General features: G+C 38.1%; 4 protein-coding genes across 4 annotated transcripts; 2 read left to right on the top strand and 2 right to left on the bottom strand.

Moving 5' to 3' along the window:
• Positions 1 to 258: 258 nt before the first annotated feature.
• LOC107190622 (clumping factor B-like) lies at positions 259 to 729 on the top strand. The gene has a single exon (XM_015579457.1). It carries the CDS (start codon positions 259 to 261, stop codon positions 727 to 729), a length of 471 nt encoding a protein of 156 aa, XP_015434943.1.
• Positions 730 to 3,574: 2,845 nt separating this feature from the next.
• Positions 3,575 to 6,216, top strand: LOC107190647 (pyruvate dehydrogenase E1 component subunit beta, mitochondrial). Its single transcript, XM_015579484.1, has 5 exons — positions 3,575 to 3,745; positions 3,868 to 3,930; positions 4,345 to 4,551; positions 4,666 to 5,296; positions 5,391 to 6,216. The coding sequence occupies exons 1-5, from the start codon at positions 3,737 to 3,739 to the stop codon at positions 5,540 to 5,542; spliced, it is 1,062 nt and encodes a 353-aa protein (XP_015434970.1). The 5' UTR covers positions 3,575 to 3,736; the 3' UTR covers positions 5,543 to 6,216.
• An 83-nt stretch (positions 6,217 to 6,299) lies between these two features.
• LOC107190648 (acidic fibroblast growth factor intracellular-binding protein) lies at positions 6,300 to 7,841 on the bottom strand. Its single transcript, XM_015579485.1, has 6 exons — positions 7,731 to 7,841; positions 7,410 to 7,611; positions 7,101 to 7,328; positions 6,794 to 7,021; positions 6,459 to 6,713; positions 6,300 to 6,389 (listed from the first exon to the last, which is right to left on the bottom strand). The coding sequence occupies exons 1-6, from the start codon at positions 7,813 to 7,815 to the stop codon at positions 6,311 to 6,313; spliced, it is 1,077 nt and encodes a 358-aa protein (XP_015434971.1). The 5' UTR covers positions 7,816 to 7,841; the 3' UTR covers positions 6,300 to 6,310.
• A 4,558-nt stretch (positions 7,842 to 12,399) lies between these two features.
• Positions 12,400 to 16,909, bottom strand: LOC107190690 (growth/differentiation factor 8). The gene is made up of 5 exons (XM_015579538.1): positions 16,524 to 16,909; positions 16,111 to 16,394; positions 14,533 to 14,790; positions 13,213 to 13,595; positions 12,400 to 12,892 (listed from the first exon to the last, which is right to left on the bottom strand). Exons 1-5 carry the CDS (start codon positions 16,685 to 16,687, stop codon positions 12,725 to 12,727), a joined length of 1,257 nt encoding a protein of 418 aa, XP_015435024.1. The 5' UTR covers positions 16,688 to 16,909; the 3' UTR covers positions 12,400 to 12,724.
• Positions 16,910 to 17,466: the final 557 nt, after the last annotated feature.

Here is a 17,466-nt window from a genome sequence, read left to right as displayed (position 1 = left end):
TAATTTTTTAGTAATCTCTTATTAATTAGACTAGAAAGACTATGAAAGGGTCTCTGTTTGCTCCGATGATAGTACTCTTGCACATCCACACTTTATGGAGTTAGCCTCCTCTCTTCCCTTCACTCACTTTCCTTCTTTCTGAATTTACAACAATTACCTCTCCTGATGAGTTTTGGTTTCTCTCACTCCTCTTTCTCCTTGTTCTTGTTCTTCCCGTTTCCTAGAGCCGCACACGTATGTACACGCACACACAAACACATGCATACACAACACTCTAGTATAGCTCCATACGCGATTGTTAACACACGCAAGGATAAAAGTACACATACAGATACAGATACAGATACACATACAGATACAGATACAGATACAGATACAGATACAGATGCAGATGCAGATACAGATACAGATACAGATACAGATACAGATACAGATACAGATACAGATACAGATACAGATACAGATACAGATACAGATACAGATACAGATACAGATACAGATACAGATACAGATACAGATACAGATACAGATACAGATACAGATACAGATACAGATACAGATACAGATACAGATACAGATACAGATACAGATACAGATACAGATACAGATACAGATACAGATACAGATACAGATACAGATGCAGATGCAGATGCAGATGGAGTTGCAGATGGCGTTGCAGATGCAAATACAAATACAAATATAATTACGAGGCAGAAACAGAGAGCTTAGAGGCTCGCGATCCAACCTTGGACTCTCTCCGTATTTTTGTATCGCTCGACCCCCATTGCGTTATCTTTAATAAAGTTTAATTATCGAAGAAGGAGAGGGCCTTTAACTCTAGCCAGTATTTTATTTGAATAAAGTTCTATGCAATTGTTGTTCTCTCGTTAATAAAAAGTCCGACAAAAATGAAACACCATTCAGAACGTATACCTAGATTTAATTTCCTTCTTAAGGAATTTATGCATAGACGCGGTGTCGCGTAGTCATTTATTCCCCTTACGATCGTATCATCGAGCATCATTTTCTTCGATTACTAGCGGTTCGTACTTATATTTCGATTCAGAGTCAAAGTTCTAGTCATAAACCCTACAACGCAAGTGTCTTCGCGTAGAATACTCTCGTATGAATGTTAGCTACGTGTGCATTTTCTATAAAAGCAATTCTCATGCACGCACGCAACACGCATTTTCACATTGCATTATCATTGTATCAAAAGTGAATACTTTTTGTAAATAAACAATATGCTAATGTTGGTATCTCGTCTTTTTGTTTCGAGAATTTTTCAACTACTTTCATAATCGGATCGGGTGTTCCGTTACTGACCCACCGATAATATTCATCGACATCCATACATACATACATACATACATACATACATATTGTATTTTTATAGTTTCGTCACGAAATTACGATTTTTTCCCCTTTTAGAATGTAACTTCGTTTTGCATCGTGCATACGTAAAGCTTACTAAAAATTATTTGAAAATCGAAATTGATATTCGAACTCGTTAAATATGTTCATGAATATTATAAGCTTACTCATCCAAGTACATATTATCGATGATAACCAAGATGGTTTTCAATACTTTCACTAATTTCACTGTTATTCACGACTATCCAATCAACATTGCATTGTCCACGCGATTCATCATTGTTCAACACCTTGTTCGAGATATCGAAACCAACAAAATGAAAACGTAACAAGGCACGAGTTACGACGTTTCATCCGTGAAATGGCTGCCTAAAAAGAACCATTCCTTGTTCCATTCGATCATAACCCACGATCGTTTGACAATGAGTCGGAGTCATACCACCATACCTATCGGTCAAGAAGCAGACGGCGGCCGTGTCTGATGCCGATACCAAGATCTTAAAGCTCCCATCAGGATGCAAGGATATTCACACATAGTACAATCTACCGCCATTCTTGGTTTATGTTTTCTTTTGGGCAGATCATCAGCAATTTTTACTTTTACATTAGCTCAAAAATTAACTTTGAACATCAAGTTCCCTTGATTGAACTTCACTCATTGAATAGAAAATATTTCATTTCTCTATTATCTTATTATTAACGATTTTGTGTTGTAGAAGTGCATGTTCTACCTACTTCTCTTCGAGCATGTCAATTACATTTATAGAAAATAGGAAGTCTTCGTGAATTATAATAATTGTCAAAATATAACGATTTCATATATTACTAGGTGTTACTATAACAATAAAAGTGCAGATAAAAACTGTAACCAAAATCATCAGCACACTTAGGTTTATTTGCTCTCCTTTTACCGCGTCTTACTCTGATTTCTAAATTATTCCCATTTGTTCTATTCAACTAAATTTTATTTTCGATATTGTAGGATGCCAGATAGCACATATGACTATACTTGTATTAATGTGATGATGCAGTAGGTACAATAAGTTATGTACAAGTTACCTGTTCATAATACACTAGCGACAGATTACTCATCAGATCACCTATTGCCCGACTCTCAAACGCCCTTAAAAACTCTTTCAAAAAGGTTTCTTGAGTCATTGAATACGAATTTTATACGATGAAACAAAGTAGATTGTAATATTAGAGTCTGTTTGAAACCATTTACTTTTCGAACTATCATCGTGATAATTTATTTACAATTAGCGATCGATACGCATGAAATCTTTTTATCTTGTATTGTCAAATTCGTTCAAAGGTAATGGAATTCTCACGAAAATTATTACAGGCTTCCATAATATAGCAACGAAGTATGTATTTGTTCGTTTCATATGAGAATTACGTGCACGGCATTCGGTTAAAATCGTCAAAATCGTCAAAATGTTGATCATATACACATACATTAATATGACACGCTAAACTATACTTTGAAAACGAACGTTTTCGGATACCCTTTAATACCACCATGACAATGATGCAATGCAAGACGTTACTTAAAAGAAAAAATCGTTGCAGTACACTAATATTGTTTGAGTGACTAAAAGTGTTCAAATTTTCCATCCAAATTTTCCATCCATTATAAACACTTCAATTAAATATGCTACACGTATATTTTATTAGTTGCGCTAGAATTTATATACTCGTATACGCTTCCACTGTTTCTACAAAGCCCAAGAAATAAAAATAAAGCAAAACGAAATATTTTTGTACCTGTACAAAAATTTTTGAAAAACTGTTCGAAATCGACCCCGAACGTGCACCATTTAGTCTGCAGTTCGTTACTCCTAAATCTTATTAAACACTTTCTATATATCACAATTGGTTGGATAATCGACTCGTGCGTGTACGATTGGCTGGGAAAAGTGGCTCTTCAGCCGCATTATCGGTATCACACAACCAACAAAGGTAACGAATCAGTAGCGAACTGTAAATGATTGTAAAGAAATTTTAAGGCTCTCTCTATGACACGTGTGAAAGACAACGACAATGGAATACCTATGAAATAAAAATCAATGAAATTGCGTTAATGCCTGATGATCTTGTTCCTGATTAATCGTAGGGTATAGAGTAAGTGTATAGATATTACAAATCGAGGGCAAAGGTGTTTCATAAGAGTTTGTCTATCGACCTTGAGCTTCTCTGGCTCTGTCGTTCCGCGTTCGGTCCGTGGTGTACATCGCGGCGAAAGAATTTTGAAACAGAGCTCTTGGCAGTAGTAGGTACCAGCGAGTTACGAGCAAAAGTATATTCGATCGATTAAACCGATTACACGTTCGACGATTATTCGAACGGCATACGGCTCATCATGTTTTCGGTGAGTAGGTATATTAACGCCTATTGAAATTGCAGACTCAAACCGAATTCTTGAAAACATTTGACGTTCGAATTTTAATGCATAAACGAAGCATGCTTTTGATCTGTTTCAACTGTTTTTAGTCTGCAGTGAGAAGTATTACCCGACGTTCGTTTTCAACGTCAAAATGGACTGCCGCGCAGCAGGTGAGATTCTGCGATCACGCTGGATTTAATATTTTCTACTTCTGCCTTCAAACATAACCTTGTCGCTCTGACACTATAATTTTCTAGCGCACGATTGTCTTCCCACAACCGTACCGACTTTTCAATATGAAATCAATTCTTTTCTCTTATATTTTTTATCGATTCTGTCAGACGAGTAACGACATTTTTTTTTATTCATTCGCTGAATTAACATCGAATGAACGTCAAATTGATTGCATTACACGTTCAAGGGCAACAAAGGTCATTCGTATTCAGTGTCGATGATTCCGTGGTGTCTTCTCAAAATTAAAATATGCGATTAGAGTTTTTTCTTCTGACATTACTTATCATCATGAAACGGGAAATATAATGATGACCATTTAAGTGTATCTTCGTCGCGATCTGCTTCCACAGATGACTGTACGAGATGCTTTGAACTCTGCTTTAGACGAAGAAATGGAAAGAGACGAAAAAGTTTTTATACTCGGGGAAGAGGTAGCTATGTATGATGGTGCATACAAAGTTTCTAGGGGTCTTTGGAAAAAGTATGGAGATAAACGTGTCATAGATACTCCTATCACAGAAGCAGGATTTGCTGGCATTGCTGTGGGTGCTGCTATGGTAAGCTAGATTCCATTCTTTATACCATAAAGTAACATTGTGCACTTTGTTAAGACTTTTTACACAACTTCTTTATTTTTCATACTAGTATTCCTTGTATAACCCATTTTCTAGGCTGGTCTACGTCCGGTCTGTGAGTTCATGACATTTAATTTCTCAATGCAAGCAATCGATCAGATTATCAATTCTGCGGCTAAGACTTTTTACATGTCCGCTGGTAGAGTAAATGTACCAGTTGTATTTCGTGGACCAAATGGAGCAGCAGCTGGTGTGGCAGCGCAGCATTCTCAATGTTTTGGAGCCTGGTACAGCCACTGTCCTGGTTTGAAAGTAGTATCTCCTTATAATAGTGAAGATGCCAAAGGCTTGTTAAAAGCTGCTATTCGAGATCCCGACCCTGTCGTTGTATTAGAGAATGAAATTTTATATGGTGTTCAGTATCCTATGTCGGACGAAGCTCTGGCAAAAGATTTCGTTTTGCCTATCGGTAAAGCAAAAATCGAACGCGTCGGCAAACACGTTACATTGGTAGCACATTCCAAGGCCGTCGAGCAGGCTCTTGAAGCAGCAAACGAACTTGCAGGAAAAGGAATAGAGGCGGAAGTAATAAATCTCAGGTCTTTGAGACCGTTGGATATAAACACGATCGTACAATCAGTAGCAAAGACGAATCACATTTTAACTGTGGAACAGGGTTGGCCACATTGCGGTATCGGAGCAGAAGTTAGCGCAAGAATCTCTGAAAGTACGTTATCCCGATTTGATTAAGATTTCGATGAAGAAATTGAAATATTCGTTACTTTCTGGTTTCCAATAACTATTAACGTTTCCAATTTTAGGCGAAGCATTCTATCATCTTGATGCCCCAGTAATTCGTATCACAGGAGTCGATACGCCTATGCCTTATACGAAATCATTAGAAATTGCTGCTCTGCCAAAAATGAGCGACATAGTCTACGCCGTAAATAAAGTACTCGGCTTGGTAGAGTAACTGTTTTTACAGTGTTTTAGGTAAAATTCCAAACCCCCCCCCCCCCCCATTTTTTTCTTTCCCTCAAATTTCTCAAATACCTTGCATCCTTTTGTGTCCTTCGTAGATAAAGGGAGTAAGGTAGTGGAGAGTAAGTACAAACTTTAACGATAACGAGGAAACTTTTGGAAGTTTATGTTTAAGCAATTCCCAAACATTCGACATGTAAAAAGCAATTCGTTTGTTTGTTTATTGCTTTAGTACGTACAAGCGCGTTTACATGTATGCATCTGTATACATATATATATATATATATACATTTTACATACATGATACACGAGCAGTACCTATGGTTGAATATTGATATCGTACGATAATACCACGATAGTGTTCAACTAATTTAACAAATACTTTCAACGTTTTTATGGTTAGAACAAATCAATTTTTGCTTTTCGTGTCGAGTCGCGATGTGTCAGCTTATTTTATCACGCGTGTACATACAAATTATTATCAACAGTTACTCTTCCAGCTTTTAAATTTATTGGTAGACAATTCGCTGAACGTACTAGACGATGCCATACCGTTTGTAAAAGTAAAACACCGTGGGTCATTGGCATACACTAAATGAGCGTCTAAACGCTGCATTTGTTTAATTATTTATTACTGAAACTTAATAAATTGCAATGTACATACAATTTGTTTATATTCTTTCATCTCCAACAATTTCTAACTGCTATCACTGGTAACTGTACTTAATTTTTGTGTGGTATCATTTTCTTGCACCAATAGTCACGTATGATACATACGTAATAAACAACATGTCACGACAGTCATGTAGCGGTCGAAAGCATCCCTTAATTCGCTGTCTCTGAAAGAGGAAATACTTTATTCCGATGGAACATATCACTGATATACATTTATTCGGTTTCTTCTTCACCTGAGTACATCCATGTCTAACGCGCACTGAGCATAAACTGTTAAAAAGTTTCTGAGATCCGTGTGACTCCAATTGACTTGGCGCCATGGTTCTATGCACCTTTCTACTAATTCTAAAAAAAAGAACCTTAGATCTCTGGAACGATGAAGATTACATCCAATTCCTAATATCGCTCTGGAATATGAACGAAAATTGGTGTCTACTTCTTGATAGGAACGTTCCAGAAGCATAGGTTTAAGTTTGATGCATACTAGACTGTAAGTAAATTTTGTAGGTAACAAGACATTTTCAAGGAATTTCAATGTGATAAATGTTTTGATAAATAAAAGACCTACTGTTTGTGATGTTTATCATTTTCTAAAAGTACTCTACACTCTGCCAGCTCTAATAAAAACTCTCTGTCTAAGTCTGTATCAAAGTATTCAGAACCAACGCAACGATATGTCCATAGAGACATCATACTGTTGGCGCAATGGTATAAATCTGGGAACGTTAGGAAGTGTAGTTTTCTTTTGTTTGTCTCAAATCGAAGACATGATATGAACACCACTGCCGCGTATCGCCTGTTGCGATCGTAAGTATTAACATGACTTATAGGATCATAAAGAACGTGGACGTTAATGATTTTTTTTTCTGCGTTACTTGGCAAGATCTTCGGAAAGTAAGAAGTGTTGCTCGATATTGGTTGTCAAGGAACCTGGCAAATCTTCAACAATCTTAAATACTCTTTTCACGTTGTCGTACTGTCGGCGACAGCTCTTTAATGTGATACCAGTCTTTTCCGACACTTCATCCATATCTTTTCTACTTTTCGAGGTTAATTTCTTACCTAACAGTTCTCTGATAACAATGTCGTCGAACTCGTAGTACCTATAGATAACGATTGAAAATATCAGAAAAGTATGCATTATAAGGATTTAAATAATGTTTTTAAGAGAAATGTTTCCATACATTTCGATAAGCATCTGACTAGTTTGGGGTTCTATTTGGAACGCAAGCTGTTCGCTCGCTAATTTGGTAGGAGTATGAAGTAGTTTTTCCAAAAGGGCGTAAGTTCGATAGTGATCGAGAATATCCGAAGCGACTAATTCAATCGGAGCATTTGTTTGATGACATATACCCCTCTGATGCAAAATGTTGACCGCATCGCTCGCTAAATCAATAAATCGTTCGATGTAATGAAACCAACAGGCACCGTGGACAAGTATGTCAAGTATGTTCAGGTCCCAAATTAGAATGAATAAACTAGATCATTTTAATTAACAAACTCACAAGAATGACCGTCGACCCAAAGTTGATATATCTCAGAATCGACGAGCGTGTAATTACTTATAAACACATCGACCTCTGACAACATCTTGAATACACACTACTCGGTCGAAGTCAAACTGAGTGCAACCAAGTCAGTAGCGAAAATCTAGGTAGGTAATAATGGAAATTGATTTTCACCCCGAAATGGGTTTTATCGCAAGCAGGTTCAAGACATTGTACGCATCAACGTTTCATTAACACTTCGGTATTCGTAAGTCACTCACAATCGCGTATCAAAGTACATACATAAACAAACGTGAACCATGGATATTGCAAGTAAGTTGACTCGATAGAGCGATACGAATCCAATCAAACCCTATCGTCAAATTTACACGACTATCCGTCACTGATCCGTCACATTGTTCTCCTCTAACTACTGCCTACTAGAGATGGCGTGCAAAATCACTAACGGTGATTTATCACAGTGATCGCCAAATCACGATCACGATCGTGATTTAACTTCATTCACGACCGTGATTGCGATTTTTTTATCTTGAGTGAATTTGCTCACTGCAATCGTAAGTCATTAATCTTTAAACAGAAAAACGTATTCAATATGATTCTACGATGAATTACATTACTGTGTGTTGTAAAAATCAGTAGAAAAAACAAGAAATTCTAAAAGAATGATTTGCTAGGTAACATGTAGATTATAATTTATAATCATTAATTTATTCATTATTCTTCATTGTTTCTAATTATTCTTTCACTTTATACGATATAACTCGAATTTTTGTTTTGATGTCGTTAATATAAAATATAAAATATACAGATTATGTGTCGCGTGTAAAGAACTGTTAGGTTTCTCCCCCAATCAGAAACGATCGCGAGAAATCACGAATCACTGTGAAAAATTACCGTGATTGAGAACGAACGTGATCGAATCACGAGTGATTCACAAGTAGCAGTTCACGCCATCTCTATTCTCCAAGGTAGGACGGGTAGGGTTGTATCGATACTTTTACTCATTACTAGTATCGTATGAAGGTATTGATACTTACTCGGTATCGATACCTATTTGTATCGAATTATATTTTCTTAACCTTGATATTCAAGACAGGATGAATCGATACAAGTAAATACGAGTACATTATTCGATATTTTAGTTTCGATACCGAGTACTTTTGGTATGGATACCTCCGATTGCGAGACCCCGTGTGTGTGAGATGTACACCCATGAGCAAACTCGGCTTCCACTAGGGGAAAAAGTAACGTGGGAAAAGGGTCTCCTACCACTTGGTAAATTTATTCCAGATACTGAAATTAATGTTAATCAAATTCCAAATACCCAGAGGAAGGAGCATAGTAGGAGGCCCTTCACCTACGTCACTTTTTCCCTTAACAGAAACCGAGTTTGCTCGTGGGTGTACTGTGAGTAGCTTGGTCAGCGGGATCATAGAACCTTCAGAGCATGCGTAAGAGACCCCGTGCTGTCACAGACGATAAGATGTTAGGTCTATTCTAATATCTCGTCTGGGGTAGTATGAGCTTGGTAAGTGGGGTCATAGAACCCCCGAAGCATGCGTAAGAGAGCCCATGTGTGTGAGATGTACTGTGTTAAGTAGTTTGTTAATGGGGGTCCTAGAACCCTCAGAAACGACAATGGAAATGGCTTTGAGTGCTATGTAGTTCCATTTATGGATTTGATTCAAATAATGTAGCTTGTACAGCGCTAGCAGATATCTTAAGCCGCGAGGCAATAATTAATTGTTACATTAGTAATGAACGCTGTCTTTACTTTGTTATTCAGGAATACTTGAAGGAATCTGATTATATTTTGAACCAGTAGACTGACCAAGACTAACCAAAAATTGGTTTACCATTTTCGTATTGCGAAAATAAATTTTCAACCGGAAAAAAATCGATTCAAAAGGGTCAATAAGTTACAAGTAAAGTAAAAGAAAAGAAGACACTGTACAATAAATAGTTTTGAATATAAAAATTGTTTCTTGTATCCTGTACCCATGAAAATGGGCGAAAATCGCAAACCTTCGATGTTTCATATTTCTTAAATAACTTCGAAAGGAGCAAAACGATTACGCAATATCATTCTTCATGACTTCTATGTATATCTACATACTTTACAAATTGTACATCATAGTTTAATGTCAGAAGAATCCCTGACGCCACGTCCAAAAAGTAATCAATTTGGCGTGAAACGATGCAATATCGATAACCAAATAAATATTATTTGTATTTTATGGACATTTCTTTCCTAATATTCTATTCATGCTTCTACTCATCACTTTCGCGTAAATGTAATTACTGGTGTATAATTTTCTGCGTCTAGTGCTGTATCGAAAAATTTCTTTCATCTTTTGAAGTGTAACAAAGTGACAACTTTGTATTGTATTACATATATGTATGCGTTGCATAATTTTGTATAAATTATAATTGAAAAATTCAGACGAGTTCCTTACATTCAGAACAATACATATGTACATATGTACAATGTATGTATGTGTGTATGTATGTATGTATGTATGTATAATAGCTATATGTATATGTACACCGACGAGTAAACTCGGCTTCCGCTAGGTGAAAAATTGGCGTAAGGGAAGGGCCTCCTACCACTTGATAAATTGATTTCAGATACTGAAATAGATGTTACGTCGGATGTTAATTTGGCATAAATTTCAGTAATTCCCAATACCAAATGGTAGGAGCATGGTATAAGGCCCCTTCGTCCATGTTACTTTTTCCCCTAGTGGAAATCGAGTTTGCTCGTGAGTGTACATCTAATTCTGCGATCCGCCGCGTAACAGACGATCAAAGCATATCTATAGATAGACTATAGACGGATACCTATTTACCTATGTTGTCTTTTATAACGTTTCCTTGAAGGTGGTGATGGGATGGACAACTATCGCGTTACATTATAAGTACTGTATTTTGTTCGGTAGTGTATCTCATCTATGTTACGAGATAAAGAATTTAAAGATTTCTATATTCGACCCAGTTGGCGGTTAATAGGGTCATATTTGCCATTTTGATTTCCTTGCCAAGGGGAGGATAGTAAGAAAAGAAGCCTAGTTTACTCGTGGGTAAGGTTTAGATAACACTGATTTTTCTGATCGTTCCAAAGAACGGAAAAGAAAGCGGTGTTCGTAAGTGAATATTAATGCTTTGTGAACAGGATCACGAATAGTTCGCGGATTATATCAGAAGAGGTCAGACACTACATTAGACGACGATAGGCCAACATCGTGAGTTATACATATACACACGTGTGTGTCAAAGCACAGCCAACAATTAATCCATTGTTCTCATTTTCAAATACAATCTTCAGCTTAATTAAAATAATCGACGGACTTTGGAGCAACACGTTAAAATCGCGCATTCCACCAGCTTGGTTTGGTTCTCGTTTTCATTTTCGTTTTTGCTATCGCATCCGTTCTCGAGTTTACGTGGTTTCAATCAGTCTTGGATGTTTTTTTGGTTTGTTTTAGTGAAGTAGGACCAAAAGGAAAACGGAAACACGTGTAAACGAAACTATAACGAAACACCCGAGAGCACTTATATATGTATATGTATATGTATATCGGTACCGCATGTTTGGTTTGCGGGACGTACGTATGCAAAACATATTTATATGAGTTTTCTATCGTTACAATTGTAAAGTACATACATATGTACATATGCACGTAGAGTCGACCGCTAGTCATCCGTTAACATTCTATCGTGGATTGTGGCTATCCTGTATTCGTGTATCTACAGCATCTCCTCGCAGAAAGATTTTCTTTTCTCATGTTTTCTGGAATTAGCTTTTTCTCAGGTTCTCGAACGGCCGCAGAAATATTTGTATTCTCGATTCCTCGTTATTGTTTCTGTTTCCATTTCCGCTTTCACGCCCGTTCTCTTGTTTTCCGTCGGTGATTATGTTTCTTGAAAATCCGACGTTATTCGGTTTTTTTGGACAACACTTGCATTCGGAAGAAACGACGAGCAACAAATGACGTACAACGTACAACAATCGAAAGCAACAAAGTCTCGTTTGGTCGGTTCATTGACTCGAATATGTTTTTCTAATGAATACATATTATTTAATATAATAAATAATTTCTATCGATAAACGCAATAACTCTTGTACTAATGTATCGATGAACTGAAAAAGAGAAAATCAATTTAAATGTTCGGAATCGTCCGTACAATATACATACATACATACATACATACATGCATGCATGCATGCATACATACATACATACATGCATGCATGCATACATACATACATACATACATACATACATACATACATACATACATACATACATACATACATACATACATACATACATACATACATACATACATACATACATACATACATACATACATACATACATACATACATACATACATACATACATACATACATACATACATACATACATACATACATACATACATACATACATACATACATACATACATACATACATACATAAGTGGTACGGTAAATGGTGACGTTAGAAAAAAGAAATACTGTTTCACTCGTTTACAACTGGCATAAGTATACGTGTGTTGTGCAAACGATGGGATGCAACATTTTTAATCGGTGTCACGTGACTCCGTATTCAGCTTATATCGCTATTCACGGAGGACATCATACAAAGACGTGTTTTCTCGGAAATTTGGAGAAATCTTGATATTTGCGGCTCAGCCTATTTAATCGTTAAACGTTTTCTCACGATTGAAAATTGAAACAAGTACTTTGCAAAGTACAATGAAACGTTGATCCATGTACGCAGGAGTTAGTTCGTTTGTATTAAGCGATCTCGTTGTAGCGATAACATTTATCCGTGTTGAACGTCTGAGATATGTAGTAGAAATGCACACCTATGTAGGTACATACATATACGTACCTATATCGTATACGCGCGCGTACATTCGAATTCAAACTGCCAAGTTTTTGGACGAGACTGCATGGAGCCAGACAAATTTTCTTGCGAATATCACATGCAACCGCAAGCTTCGACTACCATATTAGGCAGTGTTTTTTGCGTGATCGTATTGTTTGAATCAACGTAGAGTAACTGGATTGGTGAGAGCTGCGTTGGTGAGCAGCATGGAACGATCTGACTTTTACGATGAGCCGTGTTACCCACTTTATCGAACCACCTCTGGAAGAAAGCACGGTATTATTCGTTTATTTTCTTCTTTTAACGCGTCCAAATGCTCGAGTACTCGTGGTGGTACAGAGTAAGACGAGACAAGACCAAACGCACTGGTTGCTGGGTTTTATTTATAGGCCATTAATGTTCGTGAGGTTAACACGATCGTTCGGTGTGATTTATTATTCAGTTTGCTAGCGCAAAATGATAAACCGTTTTACGAAACAACGAAATTTCTTCGACATGAAGAAAATTTGAATGTAAGTATATAAGATGCAAAAATGCGTAACGGTTGCTTACGTTGCGAGGCTCGCCAGTGCGATACTCACCCAGATCACGTTGTTGTGCGCGGAACCGCTAGTTGTCAACGAAGCTGCGGATGAACAAGACCCACGACAAAAGTAGGCGTGATATCCGCTAGGATGGAGAATCCAGTCACTCCAACCGATATCTTCGAAATTAATATAAAGCTCATCCCTACAACATTCTTTCATTTCTGGAAGGCAGTTTGAGTCCCTCTTTGGTCTGTTTTTTTGTGGTAACGGCGACGTGTGTATCACGAGAAAAGGTTTCATAAGTTGCTCGATGGACACGGGTGCCGTAACACGGTCGATCGAACAGGTACTACAAGCTATTTGTATCGCTTGATTCAAGTGAAGCTCCTCCACCCATTTCTTCACCATGAAACTTACGTCTGCCTTTACCCAACCCTCTGAAATAATACAATTTTCTTTATTGCAATAGCAATTGCAATTATAATATTATAAACCGCATTTCTATCGATGCCCGACAACCCACAACGCCTATAAGATTTTCAATATTCAGGTTTCAAGTAGAAAAATGTCTACGGCCTACAAACTTCAGGCTTTACTTGATTGCATACGAATTGTATGTAAGTATACCTACTCTGGCGATAACTGACGATAGAACGACGCGATGCCGACGCGAGATTATTCAATATTATTACATATATGTTCTTGAATCAGCTACGTTAACCGCTCGTTTGTGCGGTCTTGAATCGCGATGGTTCACGTTCTTTCAAATATCGATCGAAATGCTTTCAAATATACATAAATCACTGTTTAACAGACCCCGAAAAGACTATGATTTTCCTATTTGGTGATTTTACCGCAAAAAGAACTTTTGTAATCTGCGTTATTCTCGTAATTCAAGCTCGTATTCTGTGCCGACTTTTTGCGCGAGTCTTATTTCGGGAAATTCTTCCAGCGCGTCTACAAGTTTTGTTTTTTCCTGCATCTTCTGCCCATCTCCCGGCCTCTATAGGTATGTATTATCGGCCACAGTTTCCAAAAGTCGTCCAATTTCATTTCCGGAATTAAATGGCGATAAGTATGCGACGATCAAAATTATCAGATGAAATCATACGAGCAACTGTTTTCGGCAGGAAGTTTCCGAGTCTTGGGAACGGAATGCAGACTCATAGAAACAGATAGATGAGGAAAACATTAAATTCTTGCTTCGTTTCGTTTCAACTCGATGAAAGTTTTGAGTCGATCAATTTTCAGGATTCGTGGAAGATTTGATTCGTCAGCGCTGCGCCAGATTCTAATATGTACCTATGCGAATATTTTGTCTAACGAAGGATTGAAAATTGTTTAAAAAGATTGGAAATCTTCTGACCGACTTACCTCCGATATCGGTTTCGAAAATTGCCACTATGGTATTTTTTTCGAAGTTGCCACCTAGGTCCCAATGATCGAGCTCGGAGAGTACAAACGTTTGATTTAGATCGTCGTTTTCGTCGTGTTCCTTGTAGAACCAAAATTCTGCCGAAGTCACATCCACAAATTCCATTTCGTCCGACAGATAAAAGGTGAAGCAGGCAGCAGGACTAAATCCGGTCAAATGATTCGAAGTTTGTCGACACATTCTCCAATCGGCGATACCTGACAATGAAACGTTTATTTTTTTAGCGTTTCTCGATCGGTGATATTTCGATTGGATTATGGACACAACTATATTTGCTGATTTTTCTTCATTTTCAAGCAAAACCACTCTCGTGAGTGTCTTATATTCAAACGGTCACGCGAGACAAACGTGCCCCGTTCGCTTATCGAACTCTTGACCTTCGACTATTTCTTTCCTCTCTACACATCTTCGACGCGATATTATCGAAATTCATGGAGGCGAAGATATTATTTGATCGAAGAGTGTTAAAGTTTCTGTAATTGGCACTTGTAGTATCCTGGAAACGTTATGGACGGGAAGAAATAACGAAGGCTGGGGCGTCTGAGGCGGCGATTTATGCCGGTACCAGTACGTATATTGCCTACATATACAATACATATACATATGTATACCTTAAAACGTTGTCTCATTCGAATAATGATGAATAATTGGAATATTCGTGATTTGTGGTGGGTTTTCGGGAACTGTTCGCTCAATTATAATCGAAAAAAGGAAACCCCGAGGGAAACGGAAGTGAATCCATAGGTTAGAACGAGGCTACGAGATGCAAGAAAGGAAGTATGAGCCGATCGACGAAACGAAAGAATTGGGCGAACAGGAATTATGAACAAGAACCTGTCACTGCGAGCGTGCATGCGCATACTCTATGTATATGTATATGTATATTTTGAATTAAAAGAAAATAATACATTTTTATACATATTTACTGAACAATATAATGATTTGATTTGCGCAGCGAGAAAATCACCCTGTACAATATGTAGTAAAAAGAGGCAGCCGTATATGTTTCAAAGAAAACACGTTCATGCGTATTGACATTATCGGACAAAACTTTCCGGTAGACCTAATATGTATGTATGTATGTAGGTAGGTAAGCACGTTTGTCCTAACCTCGTCCTCGTAAGTATAAGTAGGTATTATACATATACATGTATGTATACGATTCGTAGGGTACTAAAATCAACATGCCGCAATATCATAATCAGACCCGATCATACTGCCTTCTTTTATTCCGCCTTCTACTTACTTCAAGGAAAAGAGCCACATTTCTACTTGCATTTCCGGTCATTCATCATTCGTCGTCGGTATTTAAAAAAAAAAACTATTTCAATTCATTTTTTACCGGCCGCGTTTCTGCAAATGGAACCGAATACAGATTATGTACAGAACACATAACGGGTAGACCGACAGATACATACATTGACGGACCCAAGTCTCCGTGTTTACATCGTCGTATTACTTACAGGGTATCATTGCGTTTCGAGGTAAATTGAAAAAAGGTAGAAGAAGAAACTAACCTTCGTTTGGAAAGACAACAATTTGATCGGTTTTCCCATAGAAACTGTCGATTGATTTTTCCGGTTCGAGAGGCTCCCCGGGTCGAAGTTCGAGCACACGACCGTTTATCAGAGGCTTTGGCAAGGTCGACAACGGCATCGATATTTCCGGAGGCTTGGAGAGTCGCAGTTTCTTGAGGATTTGTTCCTTCACGTATTCGACCCTGAGCACGATCATAATCGGATCTTTCCCAAGCAAACTGATCTTGTTGTGAGCGCACTCTGTACAATCCTCTTCCGCAAACATCGAAGACGGACCGAGAGTGGAACCGGAAACGGAAACGGAAACGGAACCGGAACCAGAACCAGAACCAGAACCAGAACCAGAGCCCGAACTAGAACTAGAACCCAAATTGAAATTCGAACCAGCCTCAGAGTTCGAGCTGGAGCTAAAGTCCCAAGGGCTGGAATTCCCCGATCGCGTGTACAAATTCCACCAAACGAAAGACAAGGGATTTCCAACTTTCGGCCAAATTGCCTCGACTTGATGTCCCATGATCAGAAGAGAAAGAAAAAGGAGCCGATCAACGAGACGCATCGTTCCGATCGGTTTTGCTCATCGATTTTCTTTTTCGTTGGCTCGAGTTTTCCGAGTGACCCTTGCTTCGCCAACTTCTTCTCAACAATCCACTTCGGGAGAAATTAACCGATCGTGGAACTTCCAATGTCTTTCCACCGAGCGACGCATCGATTCTTTCTCTTTCCCTTTCTCAGATTTTACTAACGCTGATTCTTTTCAGCGTACGGCAATTTCAACTTGTTCGTGTGCATTTTGATTCTCTTTCCAACCGGTGATTATCGCAACTTGAATCCCGATCAATATCAAAATCGAAAATTCCGTCGAGGGGAGGTGGTATTGTATTACTAGTTCAGGTACGTTGCTGGCGCACTCGTTCTCCTCTTGCCTTACTCAATTGTTTCGTCGATTCGGTCTCCCAAGCAACTCATCCGCGAAGACTGAGGATTCATCGACGGGATGGTTTAGTCACGCATCGGTTCTCTGTAAAGTCTGAACTTTGCTCCACAAGCGGGGGGATACTGCGGATTGGACAGAGACGAATCGCATCGATATCGTTGGTAGAAACACGCGCCATAAACATGTCCCTCTTCGTCGTTGTTGCCGTCGTTTCAATTCCATTCTTCCTTAATTTGTCCATCCATGTATGTTCTCGAACGGCCGATCCCGTCCACAGATTTCACAGTTTCCGGAAGTTCGGATATGTGTATTGTATGTATGTATGTATGTATGTATCCTGCCACCTTCTTTACCTACTTTGGTTACAAACAGCTCTCTCTCTCTCTCTCTCTCTCTCTCTC

The sequence above is a fragment of the Dufourea novaeangliae genome, unplaced genomic scaffold (genome assembly GCF_001272555.1).
Source record: "Dufourea novaeangliae isolate 0120121106 unplaced genomic scaffold, ASM127255v1 scaffold170, whole genome shotgun sequence".
In the NCBI taxonomy this organism is placed as follows: Eukaryota; Metazoa; Arthropoda; class Insecta; order Hymenoptera; family Halictidae; genus Dufourea; species Dufourea novaeangliae.
The sequence above is the reverse complement of the archived record's forward strand: the minus strand, read 5'-3'. Positions and strand labels throughout refer to the sequence as shown.